The sequence below is a fragment of the Corvus cornix genome, chromosome 1A (assembly GCF_000738735.6).
Source record: "Corvus cornix cornix isolate S_Up_H32 chromosome 1A, ASM73873v5, whole genome shotgun sequence".
Classification (NCBI taxonomy): Eukaryota; Metazoa; Chordata; class Aves; order Passeriformes; family Corvidae; genus Corvus; species Corvus cornix.
In genome coordinates, this window is record NC_047057.1 from 12,054,344 (window position 1) to 12,079,397 (window position 25,054).

General features: G+C 38.6%; 1 protein-coding gene across 2 annotated transcripts in view; it reads right to left on the reverse strand.

Annotated features, from left to right (window-relative positions):
- Positions 1-25,054, reverse strand: part of RELN (reelin) — a 274,888-nt gene that overhangs the window by 138,351 nt on the left and 111,483 nt on the right. For both annotated transcript variants that reach the window (XM_039570742.1, XM_039570743.1), the window contains exons 5-8: positions 17,430-17,462; positions 15,767-15,845; positions 8,932-9,028; positions 5,227-5,278 (exon numbers count right to left, since the gene is read on the reverse strand). In XM_039570742.1, the coding sequence (XP_039426676.1) occupies positions 5,227-5,278; positions 8,932-9,028; positions 15,767-15,845; positions 17,430-17,462 (261 nt within the window). The remainder of the gene's footprint in view (positions 1-5,226; positions 5,279-8,931; positions 9,029-15,766; positions 15,846-17,429; positions 17,463-25,054) is intronic.

Consider the following 25,054-nt stretch of genomic DNA (forward strand, 5'->3'; position numbering starts at 1 on the left):
CTAAGCCAAATGGAAATTCTTGGTATGTGCATTGCACAAACACCTCACCTCTTAAAAAACATGACAGCATGAATGTAAAGTCATCACAGGTAATACAATTACTCTGCAGTTAAGTATAGCTGATGGTCTGATAGATTTTAAAAGCTCAGGAAATTTGAAGGTAGAGGTGATTACTCAACCAGAAAATAAAGTTGCAAGAGTGGAAAATGTGTTGAACAAGACTGGAGAAATTATTACTTCTGTTACTGATTTAAGTGATTCTACTGTAAGATTGTGAATGAAATATTTATGCATGTAAAAGCACAAAGTTTGGCATTTGATTTCCTTTTGAGGAAGATAGAAAATGGGGACAAAGTGGGTACTCTAGAATGAAGATCACCCTAGCAACATATCTGCACCCTGAATTACCAGAAAGTCCTGAACAGTTGAATACCAATAGTAATATTTCTCAATAATATTTTAACCATATTAAAACCAATAGATACACACATTTATCCTTGCTATGGGGTTCCATTAGAGAGATACTAAGGGAGATTGATAAACTGCTGGCAGGTGTTGTAAGTGATTGTAAGAGATTAATTTAATACATATGGAACCCTGTATGCAATCCTTGTCAAATGCTGTAATTGACAATTAACTTGGTCATCTGATAGATGTTTAGAGAAAATAATTTGGAACAATGGAAGGTGCAATAGCAATAGATGACAGACAAGTGACTGGAGGATGTTAAGGAAGCTAACAACAAACTGCAATTCTAGGTCAGCCCTGAAATAGTTGGGTGGATGATCATTGTAGGTCCCTTCCAACTGAAATGGTTCTATTCTATTCTACCCCAGAAGCAGCAGGAGAAAAGGGCCATTCTTAATCTACAAGTAAGGTCCAAATGCTTGTGGTTCCAGACCAGTGAGCAAATCACAACATGAGTGACCCATCTTCTGGATGATATCTACTGGGATTTTCCTGAGAGGACAAACAGAGTCCATCTGGCAAAACCACAAAGCATTCTCACAGATTAAAGCCTGCTACTAAAACCTCACTGAAAACCGTTTTTACTGAAGGTTGATGTACTAAATTTGATTCATGTCAAGTCTTTTCTTTAGCAATAGCTAAGGCACTAAGCATATGATCCGTACAGCAAAGATGCCTAAGGAATTTCCAGTTTCAAGGCCTGACAGCCTTCAGGCACTGAAGATCACCTTTGCTCATGCACCTTCAAGTCTTTCATGTTAACAGCAAACAATGCTCTCAGAGAGCAGCCCCTTCCTTGCCAGCTCAGTGGTATTATCAGGGTCCACCAGAAGTTTAGGGACAGGCTTTATTATTTTATTTATTGCAGGAAAAGTAATTTTGCATCATATTGGGATTCTTGTAAGAGGTTTCATTCATTAGGATGAGCATATAGGCCAATATTACACATGTGAAATGACCATATTTAAATACTGCAAATCACATATTTGCCATACAAAGGTAGTTTTGAAGGGGACTGAAAATAAGGATTAATGGTTGACTCAAAGTAAAACCTTTGATTTTAGTAGATTAGGGAACCCAATTTTGCAAAAGTTTGTTACAATAATATTTTAGAAGGGAGAGTCCAAGTCCAAGCTTTATCTTCAAATAAAGCAAAACACTTTTGAACCTGTGTCTATTTCATTGTTTGCAAGACTAATGGTTTGATCCTTAAGAAACAGAGCGGAAGTGCCAAATGTTTGTAATATTTGAAGGTGTGACCTTCTCAGAAAATTAAAAAACCCCCTTCCCCCATAAACCAATTTTGGTTTAATGTGAAACAGTAGGAAGGTTAGATTTTTTTAGAAAAATAGTGGGGGGAGAAGAATTGCTAATTTGCTCTAGTAATGACAAAGGATCTTTGTGACAATGGCACAAAAGTTGAAGGGAAAGCAATTTTTAAAGTAGAGTTGTGCTTTACAAACATTATGTATTTATCCATTATATGATACTGACAAAGTCGTCCTGTTTTCAGAGGAATGTGAAAAAAATTTCATAATAAAGCTGAAAAGTGAGAGGTTTCCTTATCAAGTTATTCTCATTTTCAAATACTGTTAAACAGCCAGAAATTATCTACTAATATTAAGACATAAGGAGTGAGCTATGGAACAAAGTTTTTCAAGGCAGTATTTTCCATTAACAATTTTCATGTTGTGACACACACGGCTCCAAGGAGCACCTGCCCTGGAGGCCAGGCTGAGTGCTGATGTTTATCACAGCATCTTCAGCTCCAGCAGAGGCCCTGCTGAGGAAGGAGGGATGGGAAGCACCTGCCAGTGCTGAACTGCCCACACAGAGCCTGCACAGCCCACACACACCACTGCCTCCAGAGCACATGCTGAGGAGAACACCCAAGGAACAAGCATAAGCACGACTTGCACACCTCACACCTTGGCATTGCTCTCTCAAAGGCTTTCCTCTTCTCCCCATGGGATTCTATGTCTCTTTTTTCTTGTATTTAGCTCAGTTGCTAATCTCTCAGTGTTATGAGTCACCTTCCACCACAGTGGCCCGTGTGAACGACAGATCATGTTCAGCCCTGGGGAAGGCCAGGGACGTAGCTGAGGGGAAAAGGCTCAGGTTTGGAGTGAGAAATAGAGAATATTTCAGCTAATGAATCAGACTAATGTGGCAGCTGAGTCCAGAGGCTTTTGTGCAATATCCTGCAATTCCCAAGCTGTTGAATCAGATGTTCTGGCCTGAGAGAGCCCAAAGGCATTGCTTTAAATATCTCAATTAACAATCCCACTGAACATTACGGAAGCTGCTAGACATGTCAGTGTTAGGTCTTGGAGAAATGTAGTGATGGATGATTAAGACATTTGAAGTAATCAAAATTTTCTGTACCCTTGGCGCAGAGTGCATAAATGTAAATACCACCCCAGCCCTGGACCAGCTCTGAGTGGATGCTGCATGACAGATGAGTTCCTCTCATTCAGAAAGGGTACTGTACATTAATGTTGTCCTGTGTGCTGAAAATGCCTTACTAATTACATTTTCATCCTAATTAAGCCTTCTTAAGTGTACCTTTTCAACTGCCTTAAAGAACAAAACTACCAAATGTGTGATACATGAAGGAAACCACACAGAATATCAGCTAATGAAAAATTCACTAGTCGGTTACCCTTCCTGACCACAGAGTTTAAAAGGAGCTGGAATTTATGGTGAAAGAAGAACCTTCTCTTTTTTACCTTCATTTCCTAGTTCTCTACTGTCTATATACCTGCAAATACAAAATTCCATCTGATAATTAGTGGCAAGAGAAATTAAAGGGTGTGCTCTTTCATGAGGCCAAAGCTATGTGACAGATTTAACATAAAGATACCCCCAAAAGGCTACAGCTTAAGCTATTCCATGGTTGATAGAAAGTGGTAAACATTCTTTTAAAAAAATGGCAATTCCCTTGGATCAATCCCTAAAAAGGGTTATGATTAAATTGGACGTTTGGGAATGAGCTGGAAACTGGATTCTAAAGCCAAGTAGTGCTGAGCTCAGCAGCAGTCCCCTGGCTCATGCTGGCTTCTATCAGTTACAAAACCAATCTGCATTGTATTTCAAACTCAACACAGGCACATGGGGAAATATGATACATTTTCAGCTGGAGACTGAAATTTGATTTACTTGGATGTGGATCCACCCCTCTCCTGCTCCATCATACTGAGGACTTTACTGGTTCCTACTGGTATGGGTTCAGGTATTCTTAAGATATATTCATGACAATCCTGCCATGTAGAGTATTTCCTGCTCAGCCTTTTCTTACCCCTTTTTTATTTGACCTTTTCCATCTGATAGGCACAAATGCTCCTAGTGAAATATAAAGTCTCATTTTGAAACTTCTGGGAGCCTGCACCCTTCTGCAGTTCACCTGCAGCAGATACCAGGCACTGGGCTGTGCCAGCAAACATACACCTACCAACCCATTCACCTTACCCTGCTGTTAACCACCCTGGGTCACTGCAAAAATAATCCAAAGAAGATTTCTGTAAATTTTCATGGAAAGTGAAATGCCTCCATCATTGCAAACTTGCAGCTTTATAGAGGTCACATCTCCTTGTGCTTCTGCCAGTGAGCAACACATCCCAGTGTACCAAGTGAGCTGCTACCCTTCCACTCTCTCAATGAAACTGCAGGGCAGCAACAGGATGGTTTTCATCTGAGGCACCCAATATTTATGCAGTAATTCAGTCAAGGATTGGATACATTTTTCTTTTTTTTTTAAACCAGTAATTCAAAATAAAAGGATGGATAACCGGTCCTTAGATATATTAACATTGCAGTCAGTTGCAGATACTGATGACTTCAAATACCCCAAAGAACAACTTAAGGTAAAAAGCAAATTTAAATGATGTATTTCTGAGCCTTCTAGGATTTTGATGTCCAATCCATTAAAAAACCCAAGCTGTTTGCCAAGCTACATGATTGTTCTTATTTTCAACTGAGATTTCCAGAGTTTAATCACAAGTCTCTTGAGATACTTTTGGAGAATTACTTTTTTAAAAATAGGAATATGATTTGGAAACACATGTCCAGGGTCCACAGAGGAAGCAGGCTACATTTCCTGCTTGCATTTTTATTGAACCATTTATATCAAAAGAACATTTTTCCTTCCGATATTGAACATTGAGATATGAGTTAACAAATTAGGTGTGTTCCAAATTTCCCCTCAACCCAAGCCACAGCCTCCACCATAATTTATAGCCACAACTGCACAGTGAAATGTGTAATAACTCACAGCATTCTAAGTAATACAGCATACAACCATGCTGTTGATAATGTGGACTTAATAGCATTTACTCTTCATCTGCCCCACCTATTGTCTTTGTACAAATGTGTTAAAACCAGCACTGCCTAGGTGTAACTTGGAATGTATCAGGGGGGTTAATGTTAAAACCCTTCATTTTTTATTTAGAAACCATAATCACACTTCAGAGAAAGAGCAAGAAATTATTGTGTTAAACATCAGGTTATAAAATAGGGGAAAAAACCAAAACTCAAACATGGCTCATCAGAGTATCCACTGGAGTTTTTCATTTCCAAGATTTAAAAGACTATCTCCATATCAGGAGATGAATAAATACACTGCAGTTTGGAAAAGATTTATTTAATCCCTCATGTTGGGTGTAACATCAACCAGAAAGGTAACCCTAAATTGTAGGGCCATTTTCCTTTGCAGAAATGACTTTTTGCCCTTTCTCGGGTGAAAGAGTAATTTAAACTTACCAAGGGAAAATTGAAGGACGGATGCAGTAGTTGTGTTAAGGCCAGTGGTGGTCTATGGGAAGAAAAGCAAATAGTTTTGTTAGATCAGCAAAAGAATACATTCATCGCTTGTTTTTCTTTGAAAGCATGGAAAATCTCTAGACACCTACATCTCCAGTGCATAGGACTGTTAATCACCAGCCCTTTCAGGGTGAGTGATCATGGACATTTTTGTTATGTCATTTTGATTATTGAAATCTCATCATATGTCAAAGCCAGAAATTTTTTCCACCATACTAATGTCTACAAAAAACCCCACATTTTTATGCAACACTGGCATTTGATCACTGTTTAGAAGATTGAAAAATGAACTCTGTGGTCTATGGTCAGCTTAGTGTAAATCTGTACACGTGGAATGGTTCTCACTTTTCCCAGCACAGAACAAGGACTAAAAATGATCATAAATAAATAATAAAAATAACATTAAGTAAACCTAAAATAATGAAACATTAGGAGGAAACAACAGAACTTAAACCTTACACACCAAAGCAAACAAAAAACCTTGGTGATACTATATGGTATGTACAGTGAAATATTGTAGCAGCAGTTACCCACTGCTGGCATCCAGCCAAGACCTAGAAAGAGACAGAAAACACCAGCAGCTCACCCTGTACTCAGAACACCACCTTCCTTTGAGGCCTCTCTTTCTCCCTTCTTCGAATGCCTCCATATTTCAGTAGTTCAAATTAGAATAGTTCTCCTAAAAATGCTATAAAATAAAAAGCCCTAGTGTGTTGTGAAGGACACCTAATTCTTTTCAATCTATTTTGAAAGTTGGATTTAACAATACTTCTACTTAAGCAAGGTATGCTATGGTGGTGATGCAGAAGAGCAAAAGGGACTGGACTTCTTCCAGTACCAGTGCACACCTAGTTGAGGTATTCATTAAATGATGCCTCTGAAAATAATGGATGGAGAGCTGCATGAGTTGGCATGAGGTTTTGGTGTGTTTTGTTTCTTTTCTACATACTTATTACATACACAAAAGAATTTCTTATAAATATTAAGGAATGGGATCATCACTGAAATGCATTGAAGATTAGCTGATAAAAAGACTACATGTCCTAACAGGTAATTTTAGTTTTTAAACAAGAATAGGGATGCTACATGTACATAACCCCTTAAAAATTCAGTCACATTCCCATTTAAGTAATTCTGTCAGGATCAATTCAGTATTAGGTATCACACTTATCATGCCAAATAATAAATTGCTTTCTGATTTGAGTTGAGAGCACCTATTATATTAGTTTTCATTCAATTAATTATGTTGTGCAAGTCATAATTTGAAAACAAAACCTTTATTGAGGTTCAGTAGCTCGTATCACCAAGAAATTAAACATATCAGTTATCACAGAAGAGGCATTCATGTAGACTTAGACTGTGTTGTGAATCATTTCAGCAAAGCTTTGGGAAAAAGCATTAGACTTACTAAAAACTTTTTGCAAAATTCTGCATAGGACTGCTTAGTTCAGACACTGCAGAGAGCATGGTAGGGAGCCTTTAGTAGATATTTTCCTTTGCTTGCAACATCTCTGATGCTATACACCTTTCCAGGATTTTGCCAGCTGTAAATTCTCACCAACAGACAGAGACAGTTGGTATTAAAAACCCTCTGCCTGCAGTAACAGGTGGCTATTGGAAATCAGAAGAAAAGGAGGAGGTCAAGATAGCAAACCAGCAGCTGCTAGAGCTGTTGATATATTTTGCAAATGCAACTCTTCTTGACTAAGTATTTTAAAGCAGTAATTAATGTATTAGGAGCCATTAGCAGGAGCAGAGATTTAATGGTCCATTTCAAGCAGGGACAGAATAGGATTAATGAAAATCATGGAGAAATGAAACAGGTTTTAAAATTTGTGACAGAAAGAGATATGCTGAGAAATTGCCAAAACAACTACAAATGAGAAACGGGTTGGTTCTAAGACAACAGGTATGTCCATACTCAAAAATAAAACTAGATCACACCTCTGGCCTGAACACTGTCTTGTGCTCATCCATAATGTTAAGCCATTAGCATGTTCCTGCAGAAGAATTTGATTTTTCTGCAACACTGCCATAATATTTATAGATACTTTAATTTTTAGGCTGGTAACTGATTATAAGCATGACGATTTTTTCAGCTGATTATTTAATCACACCACTTTGGTATCATAAAAAATTTTTTTCCAAATTCCTGATGCCACAGTAGTGCTACTTTATCACACATGTGACAAATACAGTCCAAGACTGGATTTTGAAGCCAGTTCCTGATTGCTTAGGATAGTCTAAATTGCTAATCAGCAGGGAGAAGACAGCTAGTGAATGACAGTTCAAAACCCTGGGGTCTGGGACCCTGGGTTTGTTAAATGTCATAAACAGATCTTTTTCCAAGTAGTGTTACCTGTGCTTAGTACTACAACTAAAAATGTAAAAAATGGAAAATCATCCTAGTGGTGTGACTTCCCTTTTGCACAGGACATAAATGAATGCATGCCTTCTCAAGGCAGTTAGCAAAGCCTAGCATATTCAAACAGGATGCAAAGTAGCAGAGAGGCCATTTAACATCCCTGACAGGATTCCCTGGCTGGGGCTGGCTGCGAGGGAAATTCTCCTTTCTCTGTAAAATCTCTAAATTAGTTTTATATGTGTTTATGACTTTTATGCACCGCATCAGCAATATCTACATTGCATTTGTGTAATTCTGGTCCCAGTGAAGGATGTAAAATTAACAGACTTGTTAATTGTTAAATGTTAAAATGTTAAATTGTTAAATGTGAAATGTTAAAATTTCAGACTTGTCAGTGTCTGAAATGAAGGGAAGATGCCTGGCCAAAACCACTTCTGTTTTATGGCCCTCTTCCATGTTTGCTCTTCAAATAGCTCTAATCAGCCTCTCCCTCCATTCAGAAGACTGTTGAAAACATGAAAATTAATTTTGAATTACATGGGCTTTGATCTGGCCTTTTAATTTTTCAGTTCTTTCCAGAACTCCCCTTTTATGTACATTATTGCAGCTAGCTGCCCAGCATCAGCATGTGGGCATTGGTTTATGTATTGCAATTCATTTTCCACACCCAGATGACCCCGAGTTAATGCAAATTGTACCATGTTGTTTCTTACAGCAATTTTATGACCAAACTACTCCCCAACAAAATTAATTCTGTCCCATTCATCATGAGTCAATCTGTTACATACACTTCTCTGAGACTGGCAGGTGCTTGCTCCAGGCTGCATTTAAGTCTGTAGGATGCATTGTTCGCAAGTGATGTTTTACAACCAAATTAACATTTGTCAACAGGGACAAGAAAAAACAGGACAAGACTAATAAAATAATAAAAGAGACATGAATCCTGTCTCTATTTAATTGTTGGATATAAAAAGAGAATGATGCCAGTTTGACAACACAGTTCTATGTCCTTGACTTTTCAGTATTTCAGAGATACTTTAAATGACTTGGATGCATGCTGGATCAAGAGACTGTCCCTTGCAAACTATTGCAATAACCTTTGGTTAGCATCTACCATTTAAAACACTGGGATGTTCCTGGGAGCATTCTATGGGCTTATCACCTTGCTCAAGAGCCTCTCTGCCAAAAACTGAACTTTCAAAGCACACCAACATCTCTGCAGCTGACATGCTTCATAGCCTGCAGCCCGAGCCCCAGCAGACGAGGCAGCCTTCACTTACCAGCTCTCTGGGACCGTATGGCTCGCAGAACGTGGCAGCATTGCCGTGCATTATCACTCCGCAGTGCTCCCCAACCTCGCAGTTACTGCACTCAGACCTGCAGGGAGAGCACACCGTGTTCAGAGTGGAAACCAGAGACTGCATGTTTGAGACTGCTGGAAACTGTAAAATCAGACCGCTGTGTCTCAGTGCTCAAATTGGATTGTTTGTTATCATGATGCTGAACAAAGGTCGGGCAGCTGTAAGAATGATCCACTAGATCTCCCTCTTGTGAAAGGCCCTGGTGAGTTAGTACTTGCTCTCTGCAAACTGCCCCTCCTCTAAAGAGGGATGTCCCTGCTCACTGAATGCGAAACATCTCACCATGGGAAACCAAGTTGAAATCTTGCATGTATAATTTACCCTGAAGCTACTCTTCTCACAAAATCCTTGTGAACATTTGATTTACCATATGTAAACCCACCATCATGGAGTTACCATAAAGAACAGCTGAGGACAAGGGGCTGGGATCAGCCCCTCTCCTGCTTGCAGGGTTATTTCCCTAAAAGTCGGGCTTGAGGCTGCAGTGTGACATGGTACTGCTGTTGCTTCTATTTGTATTTGTCATATCCCATATTCCTAGTAACAGAGTTGCCACTCTGCTCACCTTTTAGGGGAAAAACTATGAAGAAATATTATGAGAGGCTTGTAAGTGCTGCAGAGACAGGTAAGTACAGTACACCTCCCCTGATATTTCTTAATTTAATATGAAGGACTTTGTGGGCAGCCTGACTGCAAAATACAGGGAAAGGGCTGTCTCCCCCACCTTCTAGGATCAGGGTATCAGATGGACCACATTTTCAAAAAATATTGGATATACTCCTGGTCCCCAACAAGCTTCCTGCAGTAGTGATGACCAACATTGCCTTTTGGCACCCAAAGCTCAACTTAAACATCAAACGTACAGGGAAACATTTACTCCAGAAAAAAAGTCAGACACAAAAAATGTTTGAGTTGTTTTACCTGTATGAGTGTGCCAATGAAGTAATTCAGCAATTCACATTGATAGCATTTAGGATTTTGGATTTAAGCACCAAAATAAAATATTCCAATAAAGTAATATAGTTCCAATCAACTTCAGTGAATTCATATTTACTTATAGAAGTCACAGTGAGCAAATAATTTTATTTCTCAATAAAAGGCAAGAAGAGAGCACGTGAGTGAATAAAATGGTACTTTCAGAGAAAGCACAGAAGCAGAGTTCACAGAGGACGTGTTTTATTGCTATCTAAATTTCACCTGATCCCAAAGTTCTGACAACTGAAGAGCAGAGGGACAGGAACTAGAAGAATTCCTGGAATTCTGTAGGATTCTGGCTGCTATAAAAATTATTTTCATTGTCTGCCTCTACATTTTTGAATTTTATAGTGGAGCATCTACCCAAACTCTTGATATGTGCAAGGAGACAGACAAGGCAGGAAAACTTTGCCATGAATACTTTGTAGGGACCACTTAGTCCTTCCTGAAAGATCAGGCTACATAATCCAAGGGGTATTTTAATTCTGCATCTCTCATATTTCAATGAATAAAAAGTGATTCATCTGTTCTACTTCTGTAACGTGGTCTAGGAAATATTGTCTGGAAATCCAGAAACACTGTCCTGCTAATACAGCAGTTTCATCATCATTTGTCTTTTCTAGGATGACTCCTCTCATACAAAATTGAATGGCTGTTAGTAATCCTGATTCAAACCTTTGTGCTCCCTTTGAAATGCATTACCTTTGACAATAAACTGCTCATTAGCTTGACAAGAATGCATGAAGAGCAAGATAATTGATCTGCTGTTCCTCAGATCATTGTCGTAGTACTACGTGTTTAGAAATGATCCAGTTTGCTCCTCTCCTGGTGCAGACAGGAAAGTTAATTTCTTTTCTATTTATACAAACAGAAGACAGTATTTGCCCTGGCTGGGTGCAGATTTCTGCATTATCTTTCTCACCTGCCTGGTGTAAAATCTTAGCAAATTAAAATCACTTCAACTCTCTCTTCACAGCTGGTCCTTGCTGCCACTGCTGACATGTGTCACATTTATCAAGATGACTTCTCTGCAGACCTGCCATCACTCTCATCTCTGGCTTAGAGAGTCTCACCTCTCTCTGCTATTGTTCTTCACTTTGCTGAAGGGGAAACATCTGCTGTTTCCCCACCCCTATTTGTCATTTCTTTTCCCTCTACAATACCTGAGTATGTGGACATTATATTGACTGATGTCTTTTGTGATGTCTGAACCATAAAGAAGATAAACATCTCAAACTGCCAAGAGATTTTTAAACATAAATCTTTCTGAAGTTTAATCCCACAGTTTTAGTGCAATTTGGAAACCACTTTAGGACCTCTCTCTCCTGTCACAAAGCTTTCCTCAACCTCTTTGCCACTGGAAATATCACTGTACCTGTACATTTCTCATATGCCATGAAGAAGTGATGACCAAGAGAATCTCTATTTCTTATTGATTGATTTTACATGCTCAGCTATTCTTCATATCATCTTTGACAAGTGTGCCTTCTCTAAGTGACTGCTGCTTGGCTTTGAGATGAAACATGACATCAGATTGGGAAGGAGAGTTTAGCCAGCAATACACTTCTGTACAGGCTCTTTCTCTTTTAAATGTACTGAACCCCCTTTTTTCTACAGTTCTACTATGAAAACTGTTTTATACAGAAACATACATTAATGCCAACATTTATGCTTTACTAATTTATGCATCTTCTTAACATTAAATGATTTATCATCAGTTTAAACAGAATTTTTTATTTTTACATTTGTTCTTGTTTGGCCTGGTTTAGTTCTTATATAGCACCTTTTTTTATACTCTCCACTGCAGTTTTATGAGGTTACATGGAGGCAAGATGGTCACAGGAACAGGTGCTCAATGGCCTAGACAGTCTTCTTCACACCACACATATTGGACCTCTACTCCTCCAGCCATTCCCTGGCAAGCAGTACATGGTGCAGATTCCCTTCCCATACTGAAGAAATCGGTTACTTCCATGGCTCCTGAGCTTTTTGATCTAACAGTGTCCTGTCAGTTTTCAGAAAGTCTCATGGACACTAATCACCTGTATTATTGTGCTTCTAATTAAAAAATGCACTAAACATTACTTTCTGGTTAGTTCCACAAGTCAACAGTGACTGGCTGAGCATGGGCATTGGTGCTGCATTTACAGTGGTGTGGGAATCACTTACCTACCTTCGCTTCCACAGCTAGTACGTCAGATATTTAATATATTGGGCATTTATGATTGTGTGAAGCATATTTGTTTCGCAAGACTAGAAATCTTTGTAACGTTGGCAGCAAATAAAATCCAAGAAATGAGGAAATCTTTGCTTAAGTAAGCAGACTTCTGCCTATGGGTTGGGGACTTTGGAAATGACCATATTCTGACATGACTGGACACTGGAAGAAAATATGAGTTGGACAAACCACACAAGAAAATCCTCAACATGTGTGGGTTCCCAAGAAAATGAGAAAGAGGAGACATGCTCCCATTCCTGCATTCCCAGCAGAGAAATCCTCCTTCTTTGTTCTCCTTATGTGTCCACTCCTGTTGCCTCCTTCTCTCCCTGTCCCTTTCCCACTTTAGCAGTTTCTCCTGTTTTCTTTCAATCACCAAATTTTGATTTAGGTTAGGAACTGTGGTGCTGTGATTTTTCTTTTACAAAGAGCCTTATCCCAACCTTCCCCTTCTCTTCCTTCTGCAGCTCCAAAAACACTCGTAGCCACTCCTCCCCTGTTTCTGAGCCTCCAAAGAAACAGATGGCTGCTGGGAAGAATGTGTCTTTTAATGCATTTGAAAGAGCAGAATTCCATAAAAACCAGGCAGTCACTCTCAAAATCATAGAGTGCCCTTGTGCAAAATACTTATTTGATGTGAGGCCTGTCCCAGCAATGGAGTGACACACAGGCTCTGCTGGGAAACATAAAATTGGACACACAGAGAGGCTATAAACTGCTTAGCTGGTGCACTTGGATGGTACATCTCTGCCAGAGCTGCACATGCCAGAAGGGGAATCAGGAGGAGTGGGAAAATATTCATCGCTTCCAAGCCAGTGTTATTTAGGATTTGGGAAGAAAAGATTGTAGGAAAACACAAACACTTCTCTTTTCATCTGTACACAAATAATGGCTTCAGAAACGATAAGGGTGGCTCAGTGTAAGTGGCCCCATGGCACGGCCCTGCTGGGGTGTCTGCACACACGAGGCAGCTGCTCCGCACAGACCAGACTGAGCAGGGCTGGAAATACTGCTCCAGGACTCACTGCAATTGTTTGTGATAAAGATGGGATTTTAGCAGCTGCCAGGGGAAAAAATTCAATTTTAGGGTGGATGGCAACAACTGTTAATAATTCCTGATTTTACTCCCACTAGACAATCAAATGAGAATGAGCTTTCTGCCACTAAGCGGGTCTTCACTGGAGGCAGAGCTACTGCAGAAATCCTTTGTGCAGAAAAGCTCACGATAGCTCATTATGGATTTCTTTTATTTGTGCTACGTGTCTATTTAGCACTGCTGAAAATGCTGGCTTTCTGCTTTTAAGGGAAAATCTGTTTCAGGATTGTGGTGAGTTTTGGGACTCTCTCCCAGCACCCACCTCTCTGCACTGACTCACCAAACAAGGTGGGCAAAGTTTATTCCAGAGAGACCAAATCCAAATCCTGGGGAAAAAAGGAGCAGAAGACTGGGGGCTCTTTTAGTCTGAAATTTCTCTGCTGATTCTTCTATAAGCAAGGATGAATTTAAAGTTGAGAGCAATGGATAAATAAATTATGGAGGCTCCCAACAGACAAGCCCTCTGTGAGTTATGAGGCATCTGCAGGGAAATAATGCCTCTTCTCATTTCTTCCCACTCAAGTCCATTTAACACACTGCTGCTAAAGCTATCTACCTTGGCAGCTATTCTGCAACCCATTAAGAGTCCTTTATCTGTTCATACCCAAAAAGAAAGAGGGGTTTTTATGTTGTAGTATTGCAGGTCCTTAATGCCTCTAGTCCAGAAAAACATTTAAAGAGCTGATACAAAAGGAACAAAAGGAGCAAAAATTGTAGGCACGTATTAAAAACTATTAAAATGAGTATGTATAAAATAAAAATATCCATAAAATTCTGTAAACTACAGCATCTTTGCATGAGATGGTTAGGCTATGAAAGACCTGCACAGATGGGAAGTTGTGGCAGTCCTTAATAAAAAGGAAAATTAAGTCAAATGTCACAGAACAAATGTAATAACTAACAAATGTAGGTAAGTGCTAAAATGCTCATCAAGGATTTATTTGGACAAGATAAACTAACCCAGTAAAATATTTGTGTGCCTTGTATGAATTAAAACAAAGTTAGTTATATTTATGAAATAGGATTGGAAGAAATAGAAAACTCAGAAACAATCTTATACACAAAAAGGAGGCTACAACCTTCAAAAGTTCGTATCAAGACCAAGAGATGGTAATTTATCTGGGTGTTACATACTGTATATATACACTCACTATACAGAATAGAATCAGTTTTGTACAAAGAAAGATGTGTAACTTCCTCTTCTGTGACATTGTACACATACATCATATGAAATGGTCCTCTACCTCTGTGATCAGTGTGGTGCTAAAATTACTAATATTTAGGATTCAGAGGTCTAAGAGTTATCTTTGCTAAAAGAACACTCCTTTTGCCTAAAAGCTAACAGTCTGCAACTGTTTCCAACTCCCCTCCTCTGAGCTAAGGCAGCACCGGGGGGTCGCTCCTGTAGGCTCCACCAACAGTCATCTCTCCATATTGTCCTGTTATTTACTGTTGGACAACTTAGGACTGTGGCAGTGACTTAAGGAGTCCATCCATCCCAGGGATGGATATTTCACTGTATTAACATTGAAGTGATTATTTTTCCTCAGCTCTTCCCTTGTTTTCTGAACCAGTGCATGGGTCGGGTCTCTGCAATCACTTGGCAGAGAATGAGGAAGCAGAGGGAGAAATGAAGTCTGAGAGCTCTCTCACTATGGTCATAGTTCATAAAGCTGCTGCCTGACCTGTCCTAAGCTGTACTTGCCTTATTGTGCATGTGAGTGTTGAGATTCTTCTATAGCACCTACTGGTTAAAGAATGATAACATCTTGTGCTGGCTGTTTCAGACATAGACTGTGATAATATGAGTGACCCTATTCAGGAATCCCCAAAACTCCCAAACCCTAGCAATTGGGAGTTGCTACACAGAACTTAGAAGGGAAAGGTTTTCCTTCTTATACAATACAAAAGATTTGAAAAAGTGTGCCTTTCATAAAAAAAAGGGAAAAAAAATTCAACCTTAAACATTTTCATAAAAATTAGACAGAGGTATTTAATTCAGTTGGGGGTTTTGGGGGGGTTCTCATGATTTTTTTAATCATTTGGAAACACTTCAGTTTGGAAGGAATTTTTGCTATAGTTAGCTTCACCAAAAACAGGTACAACATAAAATTAAAAAAAAAATTGAAACAATAAAGTTTAATTATTGAAATTCTTCTCCTTTTTTTGATGAAAAGCTGTGTTTTCAGGAAACCAGAATACTCATTCATAAATATTCACTGAGCTCAGCTCTAGTCCTTCTATTTTTGGATTAGTTAAAAATTTGAAATCAACAAGAATTTGTCACCCACTTCAATGGGCTTAGAATTTCTCAGTCCCTCATTAATAAATTAATTAATAAACCAAAATGTTTAGGTCCTAATGAAGCAAACCCACACTTAAGTTTATACTCCACTTCATTCAATAAATATAATGTTTTCATTTGCTCAAATGCATGTAGAGGAGCGCAGAAGTCTGAAACTCACCACATGGTAGGATTCAATTCTTGCTGATGGTAAGAGTCAAAGTCATCTCGTAAGATAATGCTGTCACTGTGCATTTCAGCTGCAAAGAAAATAAAACAGTACATGAAAAATAATCCAGTGCAATCATCCCATGCTTTCTAAATATTACCTTAGCTAGGGTTAAAGTAATGCATTGTAAAATCTGCTTTTTAGGTTATTCTAGTTATAAAACCTGTGGTTTCTTAGTTACAGGGTTTTTTGCTTGCTATGGATCATAGTATCACAAAAAATTAAGAAGTGCCCCCATCATGAAAGTGTGATGGCTATGGAAAGATGAAGTCACCAAGTACATAATAAATCTTTTAAGAACTTTTGTTCCAAATTGTTGGTTTTCTGAATGTTTAGAAAAAAATCCTTCCAAATCCAGATTTTGAAAACATGGGAACAAGAATGGATGAGAAGTCCTAATGAGTCCTACAGCTCTTGTAGTCAGGGGATGCATTCTGAAAATTCATATGCAAAAATCCGTGAGCTCATTGGAATTTCTCTGCTGCTATCGGCAGACCTGGCAGTAAAGGCCAACTCATCTGAGGAACATAAACTGTGAGTTACATTATGCAAGTATTTCTCACCACTGTTCTGCAAACTTTGGACTCCAATATTCCACCTAGATTTACTGTCTCATTTATGTATGAGGACCAATAAACTCACTTAAAATCCCAAATCTTTGGCACCTGTGATTGTATTAGACAGACCCTTCTCTACAAATACTTCCACTAAATGAATGAAGTAACTGTCACTTGCTATTCAAACTAAGCAAGAATGCCAGAATCTGTCCTGGACTAATCAAATTGCAGCACAAGGGTTGGTGGGTGCAGGGATGGAGAGCAGGAGCAGCAGTGCCTTGCTCTGGGGTCCACCTTGGAGGTGCACTGGCACAAAATCTTCCTCACAGTAATGTTGCTCTGGTGTGAGGTGCTGTCCCACACTGAGGGTTATGGGTCATAGAATCAGAGAATGGTTTGGGTTGAAAGGGACCTTGAAGACCATCTAATTCTAATGCCTCTGGCATGGGCAGTGACACCTCTCAGATTGTTCAAAATCACATCCAACCTGACCTTGAACACTTCCACGGATGGGGCATCCACAGCTTCTCTGGCAACCTATTCCAGTGTCTCACCACCCTTACAATAAAGATTTTCTTCCTGATAGTTAATCTAAACCTGCATTCTTTCAGTTTGAAACCCTTTATTTCCCCTTGTCCTATTACCACAAGCCCTTGTAAAAAATTCCTCTCCAGCTTTCTTGTAGCCCCTTTAAGCTTTAATGTCTCTCTGAAACCTTCCCTTCTCCAGGCAGAACAACCCCAACTCTTCCAGCCTGTTTTCATAGCAGGGGTGCTCCAGTCCTGGTTCTCATGCAAACAGATGCTCTAATGCATAACTAGGAAAAAAAGCCCTGCAGCATGGTATACTCACACTGCAAGGATTCAAAGGCAATAAAGAGCAATAAAAATCACAATGAAGAAACAACTAATCAGAATTAGACACAATTCAATTCATTTTATACGAATCTCATTTTTATTTGAATTCCTCAGACCTAGTTTCGTGTGACCTTACAGGTTTTTTATTATAATAAAATCAGTGATTCTGATTTTAAGTAGTAAGAATGATAAATCACCTACCTAGGTGAGGATGTAAGGGAGCTTCTGTTGGGGCTGTGGAAAACAAAGACACATGCATGAATATCTGCTATGATCAGGGCTCAATTGCAGCATTAAAAATCGATTCAGCTTAAAACAAATTGTACAGTACATATTCTCTTAAGTCAGTTATCCCGATAGCTTAATTGTGAAAAACATGATAGACCCCAAAAGTTACAAAAATATAATAGGAAAACTAAAATAATTATTCTCTTGATTAAAATAAGCATCAAAATAAATGAAAGTCAGTACTAGTTTTACAGCAAGGTAAAAAGATCACTTCTAGTCTAGAATTATGAGATATTATTAAAAATAATTTGGCTTGGGGTTCAAGGATTAACAAAGAGAGTGGGAATTAGGCTGAACAAGAGAAATAGTCTTGGGGTGGCAAAAAATGCCACACTTTGATTGTTTATACTGCACTGAACATTTTACTGGGCATATTATTGGGGGAAATAATCCAAATACTCCTAGGGCAACAAGTAACAGATTGACTCTGTAAATCACTGTATCAAACACTTCTATCAAAGCGTGTTTTTGCAGGCAATGCTGATCAATTCCCCAATAGGTCTCTGTCTCCCAAGAAACAGCAAAATGTTGTAAAGACATACTGCATGAGGAGCATGTGTGTGAAATGGCACAATTTTATTAAGTAATCTTCTACCAAAAATTTGAGAGGAGTCTTGGTGTAGCATTACACAAATGGAACCAAAATGGATCTGAAAGGGCACAGTGACATAAAAATATATGGAGAAGTCTAGAGACTGGCTGCACAGTGTGTTAGATACTCCGTGGCAGCTACACCCATAGCCTTGCTCGACCTTAAATCCAAAGTAAGTTACATCTCTTTCATGGAAGCCAAGTGGGTGCATATAACCAAAATCCTGGGAAGCAGCTACCTATTTGTCTATCAGTACCTCAGCCATGGATCTATATTTCCAGCTGTATTTTGGGCTTCGGTAAAAAAAAACATCCCAAAAAAAAGAGAGATTATTTGAAGCCAGGATTCATTTGATGATTCTGTGTTTTTCAATGGGCACTGACCTAAATTTTATCAGTACTCCTGATTTCTTCAGCATATTTGCAATAAAATACTGAAGTACTGCAATTTCTGTCATAACATCTGACAAACTAAAAATAGATTAAAAATAAACATGAAAATGAATGCAGCAATCTGCGTAGAGCTCTCACACATAGTCATCTGAATAGAAAGTCCAACACAAATCTCAAGAATTTTGTTTTTCTCTTCCTGCTTACTCCTTAAACACTGGGTTTGCAAGGAGGCATGACAATCTGTAATGAAATTGCAACATTTCATGGGAAGTAGGTGATGAAGACTGAGCAGTCAACAACTGAGGTATCAGCAGACCAGAAAATGATGGCAAGCAATCTGGATTTACTTTAGACAGAAAACTTTGACTTAACTGACTTAAAAATTAGAAGACTGACATGTTTTATACCATCCACTAACCTGATAAGTATATACATACATGTATATACATACATATCTCTACTAACCTTATGTACATATATACGTGTGTGTGTGCATACGTGTGTGTGTACACACACATACATATATATATATATGCACACACAACACTGAAAACTACCACTGAAAACTTTACTGCAGCTGAGAGAAAAGACCTACTTAAGAGTCTGTTGTTGTTTCAGAAATCTGAAATCTTTTTTCTTTTTTGTGGCTAACTCACTCCATTTTTTATACAAAAAATTCACCCGTGCTGCTTTTTCTTCCCTAGCAGAAATGCCAATAATGACTCTAGCAATGGCCAAGACCTCTCATCACGATGGTACAAAATCTGGAGAAATACAACTATTGTATGTTAAGCTTGGCACTACCTCCAGTATAGTGCTGGATTGCACTGGTGAATCCTACAGTGGAAAAGACTGAACTTGTCCATTGCAGCCCCAGGTGTTGTTTTTCTCCATGGGAATGTGTAAATTTCACCAGAAACCTTTTTAAAATTATTTGTACTGAAGAAATGGACTGAACTGGATTAACTGAATTATTTCCCAGGTTGAACAACACAAACTGTTCTGGATTTTGACAGCAGGAAAAGAAGCACATTATGGCATGGGATTTGTAATGATCCTGATGTTGTAACAGGCTAGGTTCAAAATAAAATCTCTCTTTCTGATGTTCTGCATAACCCCTTTTCAGTAGTTCCAGAGCAGTACTGAGGGGTGATCTGCTGTGAACACAGGGGTGGCTGAGAGCCACCTACGAGGAGCGTGGTCATGTCAGGGCACATCATGGGCACACTCATCAGTTGCCCAAGCAAATTTCATTGGCCTTTGAAAGTAACTCAACTGAAGGAGACCCCCTGCTCCAAGGAGAGCAGTTCAGACCTCCAGATGAAAACGAAGGACTGCAGTATCATTCATTCCAGGTTGCTTGTCATGGCTCTTTGGAAGATGCTTTCTGTGGAAAGGGCTCCAGCCAAGGATACACACAATCATTGATGACACTTTCTGAAATTATTATGCAAAATTTCAGCATTCAGCAAAAAGGCACAGGTATAGCACAAACTTGGCATCTTTACATTTGCAAACTCTTTCGACTTCACCATTATTTAATAAAACTTGATGTTTATGTGATTAAACTATACAGAATTGGGATCTGAGATTTTTTCCTGAATCAGCTCTTCCACTACATGCATAGTACATTGCAAAACAAAACTGCTTAGCAATAGAATGAAAAGAAGGAAATCATGCAGGTACATATTTATGCTACTGATCAATCATCAAAAAATCTAGAGGTGGAACTAAGCAAACACTTAAGGCTAGACAAAGTTGTTGTTGTTACAAAAACAGACTTTATGGCAGGGAGAGGTTACGTTTCCTAAATCTTTACAGGATCTAAGAAGCCCAAGTATTTTTGCCTGTGGTATTCTGATTGTAATTCAAATTCCTGAGCTGAATATGACAAAAGACAGTGAAGGAACCATTTAATGAGTGATAAACATAGACTTTAATCTCTCTGTGAACAATTTCTATATTACATTTTTTATTTCATTGCAAAACAGCACTGTGTTGATCTTCAAGTGTTGTATTTAAGGCCCAGAAATAGTAGAAATTCAGAACATAACACAAAACTAACTGTGATTGTTTTAAAATATTTTCAGATCTGCCTTGCTAATCAATTTGTAGAACTACAAACTTTTAGGTAACATGGATTTTTCCATAAGCCATACACTGTGGCTAATTTCAAATGGAGTTTTTTTGTACAATATGACAAAGCTAAAAGAAATGATACAGTGCAGAGTAGCTATAGAGTGTAAAGATATAAATTTATAATTTAAAAGGAATTATACAATACTTCAGGCTGAAAGGGAAAAAGAAAGACCATCTCAGTTCATATTTTAAACCATTATTCACTTTCTTAGATGTTCCTTAGGCACATGGTTGGATGGTTTTAAATTTAGAACCAGTATTTGTGTGGCTCCAAAATGCATCTTAGCTTGAATGAGAATGACATACTTTTTAAAAAAGTAAAGTAGATGAATTTATTATTTGATTTTTAACTAGCACCCTGGGTGTATACGCAGCTTTACAAGAGATGAATTGTAGTGAGCAAAGAATGGAACCAGAGCTCAACTGAGGTCACAATCTAAGAGGCATGAGCAAATACAGTATGAGAAAATGTAAGGAAATGTACAGAGCTCGCCTTGTGAGACAAGGCAATCCCTTTGGTAAGGAAAAGCAGAGAAGAAAGTATGCAATATGAAGTGATTCAGAGAGAGAAAGGCCACAGCCAAACTGGAAGCGTGAGAATCTTGAGGAAGCTAATGGGGAATTCAAAAATCAATGGAGACATTGTGGGGTTCTGTGTCAACAGAATGAGGGAGAATGAAGGCATCTTTTGGAGTAAAAAGTTAAATTTTTCTGTGGATGAAGTAAGGCTACTGAAAGGTTAAGCCAATTTAAATATGCCCCTTTTTTATTAAATGGGAAGGGAGGGAAATATAAAAGAAGTGGGAAGGGAATGTCATCTTCCAGAAATTTGAATGTGAGGAGGAAAAAACCAATTTGGTGGCGGTCTTGTTGTCATGAAAAAATAAGAACCAAAATCATTAAAGATGGTGATAGTTAACTGTTAAGTAACACTAGTCTCCATTCAGATAAAAAGAGCAAGCATAAGGCAAAATAAAATAAACACGTCCCAGAAAAATCTATTTGTACTATTGACACCCATATTCCATAGAGCTCTGGGGTCAAGACAGTATATAGGGATAGGCAGAAAATGCAGCATATGAAAATACTCTTAAAACTCACTAAAACATATACCTTCTTTTTTTTCTCAGAACCCTGAACTTTGTCCGTTTTTTAATATAAACAGAAAGTGAATTACAGTAACAGAAATGACCACATGCTCCCAGACAAACGCTGTGCTTAGAGTTCTACAGCCAGGGGCCATCAGCTATTGCTCATCAATTCATGACAAATGAGGTGTGGAGGGAGGTATCCTCTCCTTTGCAGATTATGAAGTCTAATCTCCTTGTCATTAGCAGCCAGATGAAGATAAAAAAGGAAATTAATGCTTTTATTTAGACTCCCTCCAATACTTTCTGCTGGTAAACAAAGTTGCTATTGAATGATAGAGGCTGAGCATCCCCTAGGGAGAGTCAGTGAGTTGCCCCAGGGTTGTGTTATTCTTGCTGACACATAAACTGAGGAACTTCACACCAGCTCTATTCTCCAGTCCTCTGCTCTGTAAAATACTGCTCTGAGAGCTTGTAAAATACAAACCTGAGAGCCTGAAATCTGTTTTGTGTTTCTTTTTCAGTGTTCCTAAATTTTACAAGGTGCAAAACACACCTGAATGGTCTTGCACAAACATTTGGGCAAAAATTCTCAAATAAAAGAGAGTCTGGGCCAGTTCTCAGGATTTGCTTTCAGTATGGAGATGTCTGTCAGACTGTAGAGAGGTCTCTTAAGAAAAGAAACCCAGTCCTACAATTCATGGCATTGAGCATGAGATTGCATAAAATTCTGGGAATTAAGCAGAAGGGAATGATATTGCACTAAGAGGAAACAGCTTCCTTCATCTTTTCCATCTCTTAGGTTTTACTGTTCTGGGATTCTCTGCTAATCAGTCAGAACTAAACTACACACAAGTCTCCCAGTATGGTCCTTTTTCCAAAGAATGGTTCTACTGGTCCAAGTTACAGTGTACCAAGGAAAAGGCCTCCTTACCTGATATCACCCTACTTGGTGTGGCAAAGGCAGGCAGGATGGTGCCCCACGAACTGTTCCTCCCAGCAACATTTTTATTTTCATGCAAACCAAAGCTCTTCTGAGTTCTACTATGCAGTGCAGCCAGATCTGATGTCCTGTCAACTCAATTTTAATTTGCCACTGTTTGTTAATGTATGATTTTTGTTCTACTCAAGCCAGGAATACATATGAATCAACATGCACAATACTAAATTTACCTTATTTTCCATTTATTTTACTATTATATCAATGAGTTAAATATATGGTTTATTAAATGCATTTTTACTGGCAAGAATATAATCAAATCAGTTATTATGATCCTTATTTGTCCTTAGAAGCATTGATAAGACATCCATCTTTTCTAGCTTCTTTTATGTTTGTTTGGGTTTTTTCCTATTAGTGCTGGATTAACATTTTCTATGATAATTTTTTTGTATCCTTTCTTCAATATAATTCTCATAAAATTTAAAGCTTACATTAGCTCTCAAACATCTCCCTAGCTTCCTAAAATATGTATTATATTCTGAACACAGAGCTTTTTAAGTAATTATTATACTTTCTTTGGTGTCTTTCCCTATGGCATCATTTCTTACTCCATTTACATTATACATATGGCATTGCCATCCGTTAACACTACCCTTTATCATCCTCTAATTCTCTTCAAAATACAAAAACCCACTTTCCTTTCACTGCACAAATTCCATTAACTCTATTAGGATTAGGATTTATTAATGTACATCTGAGGGTGGACAGCCACAGGGAACATGATTTTTGAGATTCCTTGCTACTTTCACATCTTCATGTATATCCTCTTTACTAGACATTATGAAGTCTAATATCACCTGCAGTGAACATACTTATTAAGAAGATGTCCCATAATAAATCTATGAAGTTGCCCTGTGGTTTTATTTTTCTTTACTTAATATGTCACATCATTCAGTGCACTATTTCAGTATAGTAATGTTTAGGGCTGGAAACACTATAAAGCCTCATTTATGTCAATCTACTTTGCTGTTTTGCATATATATTAATATGATATTTGCATCTAAATAAATTCACTAATTCTTCCTGAAAGAATCCTTTGTTTATATTAGGGGTGTTGATGAAAATTGAATAAATGAAGTAAGGTCTACTTCAAAGAAGGCCTCTTTTCTTTGAATAGGAAAATTAATTCTAATTGTATAAGAATGATAATAGTATGCAGTGGTTAGAGAGTAATGCAATGCACACTGTGTGCTGAAGAAATAAGAACAAAAGGCAGAGGAGAGCCTGGTGCTGGAAGAGATGTGAGGAAGGATAGTGGGCAATGCAGTGGTTGAATATCCAAGTCAAGCAAACTGTGTCTGAGCTAGGAAACTAAGGGGAGAGAAGCCATGATGAGGATAAAAATGTGGGAGAAGAACCAAGAGAACGACTGAGAAGCTTGCACATCAATATTGCAGGGAAATCTGATCACTGCTACAGTTGTCATACACTGTCCACTGCTCACAGAACAGCACCTCTGGGTGATCCTTGCCTAAGCAAATCTAATGTTTGCAGAGGTACTGCAGTGACAGCGCATATTTCGAGGATGATAAATCCAGAAAGTCTCTGAAGTGACTGTGTATAAAGCAAAGAGTATTGATGGGAAAAATAATGGGAAACACTCAAGTTATAAGGATGTGGGAGACTGTGACAAGGTGGGGAAGCTGAAGGCCCATTCAGGAAGCTGGTGCAAGATGTGGCTATCAGTGGCTGGATGGGAGGAGGAGGCAGCAAAGGGATTGTCACAGCTGAGCAGCCAATGGGATATCTCAGCATCCTTTATACCCTGCACACAATCAATACCCAAATTCTATTTTCTCCTTGTTCTGCAGAGTTCCTGTGAACTCAGGGACAGCACACAGTAACATAAGGGCTTACTGTTCTAACCGACATTAAGTGTTGCTAAAATGTTGATCCCAGGTTAGATTATGCTCCAAAATTGCAGAACTGTAAAGCAGAAGGGTGGAAGAATAAAAGTTTCTTTTGTCAGCTCTCCTACTAAAATCTCAGGGAACAGCATGTCTGAAGAAGGACTGTCAAGTCTGTATGGATGGATATCTACCCACTTGTCTCTGCTTACCAAGGTACTTTCTTCTAGCAGGGAGAAATCTTGTTGCTTTGCCCATATTCTCCTTGACCATGCTGCCAGTTCTGACACTGACAGTCATGTATTTCCATTCGTGGGAAGCTATGCTTGTGCACAGCTTTCACCATCCTGGTCACTGCCAGCTCTTTGTCACTGCCATCAATATGTCTCTTACTTCCCTCTCCCTTCTTTACCTGTTCTGGCCACTCCTGTCTTTGGCTGTGGTGTGCTCACTCTGCATCTATGCCTTGGAGCATTTAAT